At 59.2% G+C, this 2,199-nt stretch overlaps 1 protein-coding gene across 1 annotated transcript; it reads right to left on the bottom strand.

Moving 5' to 3' along the window:
• Positions 1 to 742: 742 nt before the first annotated feature.
• CORC01_03327 (proline-rich) lies at positions 743 to 2,199 on the bottom strand (the record flags this gene model as incomplete). The annotated part of the gene is made up of 2 exons (XM_022614977.1): positions 743 to 2,002; positions 2,071 to 2,199. The coding sequence occupies 2 exons, from the start codon at positions 2,197 to 2,199 to the stop codon at positions 743 to 745; spliced, it is 1,389 nt and encodes a 462-aa protein (XP_022478436.1).

Below are 2,199 nucleotides of genomic sequence, written 5' to 3'. Positions count from 1 at the left end.
TGCGATCCACTTCCGCCCATGTATTTCCCATCTCGTCAAGTTGAGCATATGATGCAACAGCAACAACAAGGTTTGGAATCCTTCCGGATGTAAGTCATTTGCTTCTACCAATGTCTAACAAATACCTGAGTTTCTCGCTAGTGTCATGCCTTTCTCGAATGACGATATCCCTTTGCCTCGCCCTCCCTCTCTAAACCTGCTGTGAATGCTTACTTGCATGCATGCCAAGCCCGTTTGCCCCTCAAAGTCCCCAACGACCCTGTAAGAGAATTCAACAACCCCCCCTGGTCCGTCCGAAGAAGGAGGACGCAAGTGGAAGCATTCGGAAGCTACCATGGTCCTTCGTCACAAGAGCACCAAAAGATCCCCAAGACGAGTACATCCGAAAGATCTAGATTCGCCTGAGTCGATCGTTTCACCAAGGCAACCGGACCAAGAGCAGCCGATCCGGTGACGCCCTCAGGATGTGTGACGAATGCTTGTTTGTCGTATAGCGCGGAGTCCGAATGCTCAACTTGGTGACCAAAGATAGCTTGCCGGCGGAAGGGATAGAAATAGCATTCTTCTCTGTCTTGCGATTGGACTCGGCCGGATGACTTGCATGCAGCAACATGGAGCGCGTTCCGCAGGTGACCATTGTAGTGCGGATCGCTCGATTCATGTAGAATGCCCGAGGCCGTCCGCCGCTCTACACTTGAACTTTGATAGAGTGATGTTTGTCAAGCTGCGGAACAGTCCGTATCTAGCCCGCTTCTGACAGTGCGCTCAGATCGAGGGGAACACTGCTACCTCTGCCAGCTCTGTAGCGTCGGGGACCGCCAACAAAGTCCCTTGGCTTTGGTAGCATGGCATCGTCCTGGAACTTCCATCGAGGATCTTGTACAATGTATCGCTGGCCCCCACCTCCAACATGGAGACTACTCATTGTGTTCGTTCGAGTAAGATTTGGGGTCTTTGCACCGTTGGGAGCAAGAGTGAAGGCGCTAGGGTCTAGCATAGAAGACCGTAGACCAGATCCGGCACGAGCCCTCGTAGGGGGTGCTGCTGGCGGGGGAGGCGCAGAGGCCGGTGGTGAGGGAGCCACTGAGGGGGGAGGCGGGGGAGCAGCACTTGGAGATGCTTGTCCGGCTGCTCGTAAGGCGGCTTGCATTGCCAGCGGCGAAGGCCCGTTTGAGGCCGGTGGGGGAGGTGGAGGTGCTGGGGACCGTGAAGGAGGCGACGGTGCTGGAGCTCTAGGAGCGGCAGCAGCAGGGGGGGGTGGCGGCGCTGAGGGGGGTGCGAACGGAGGCGCTGCAACAGATGATGGAGGCGGTGGAGGGGGACCTCCAGGAGCTGGCGATCCGGATAACGGAGGAGGATGACTGGGCGTAGTAGAGGGCTTCCGGGATGCTGGTAGTGGCGGCGGCTTCTTGCCTATAGGAGGTGGAGGCCCTTTCATCGATGCTGACGAGCCTGGCCGGGGTAGGTCGCTGGGTGTTTTGCGCAAGTTAGCAATAGATGGTGGTAGTGCCGGCGCGGCGTTGGGAGGAGGTAGAGGCGGCCTTCCTGGTGGGGCCGGCGCCGCACCGCCAGGAGGTTTTGGTGCTCCGAACGTAGGTGGCTTGGGCGCAGAAGACGACCGCACGTTGCTCTCGGGATCCGACAGATACGACGAGTCCATAGAAGCACCGGTATCGACGGCGCCACGAGTCTTGCGCAGCTTCGGCATACCTCCTGCAAAGAGCCCGCCTAGTTGTGGTGCCGATTGCATGGGCGGCGCAGGCGTGCTTTCTCGCCCACTCTGGTCGCTGTTGCTTCTAGCTCGATTTCCGGGCACCGGAGGAGCGAGGCCGCCGGGAGGTTTAGGAGCACCGCCAAAGCCTGGGACTGGCGGCGCACCTCCTGGAGGCGGTGCTCCGGAGGAACCGCCGCCCGACGTATTCCCAACTACTGGCGCGGATCTGTCGTTCGTAACGGCTTTCTTGAGAGACCTGCCTTTCGTGATATCGGAGAGGAGAGCGCCCTATAACTCATATCAGTACGATGTTGCGGCGAGACAAAGCAGTCTAGGTCTGATCTCTAAAGACGCACTCTGTTTGCTCCTGCCGGTGGTCTCGCAGGCAGATTGCCAGCTCCGGGAGGACCTCCTGGAGGTGGAGGAGGGGGGGGAGGGCCGCCCATCGCAGGCATCGGAGGCGGCGGTGGAGGTGGAGGAGGCAT

The sequence above is a fragment of the Colletotrichum orchidophilum genome (genome assembly GCF_001831195.1).
Source record: "Colletotrichum orchidophilum strain IMI 309357 chromosome Unknown Scaffold_20.1, whole genome shotgun sequence".
In the NCBI taxonomy this organism is placed as follows: Eukaryota; Fungi; Ascomycota; class Sordariomycetes; order Glomerellales; family Glomerellaceae; genus Colletotrichum; species Colletotrichum orchidophilum.
This window is presented reverse-complemented; position numbering and strand designations above follow the sequence as displayed.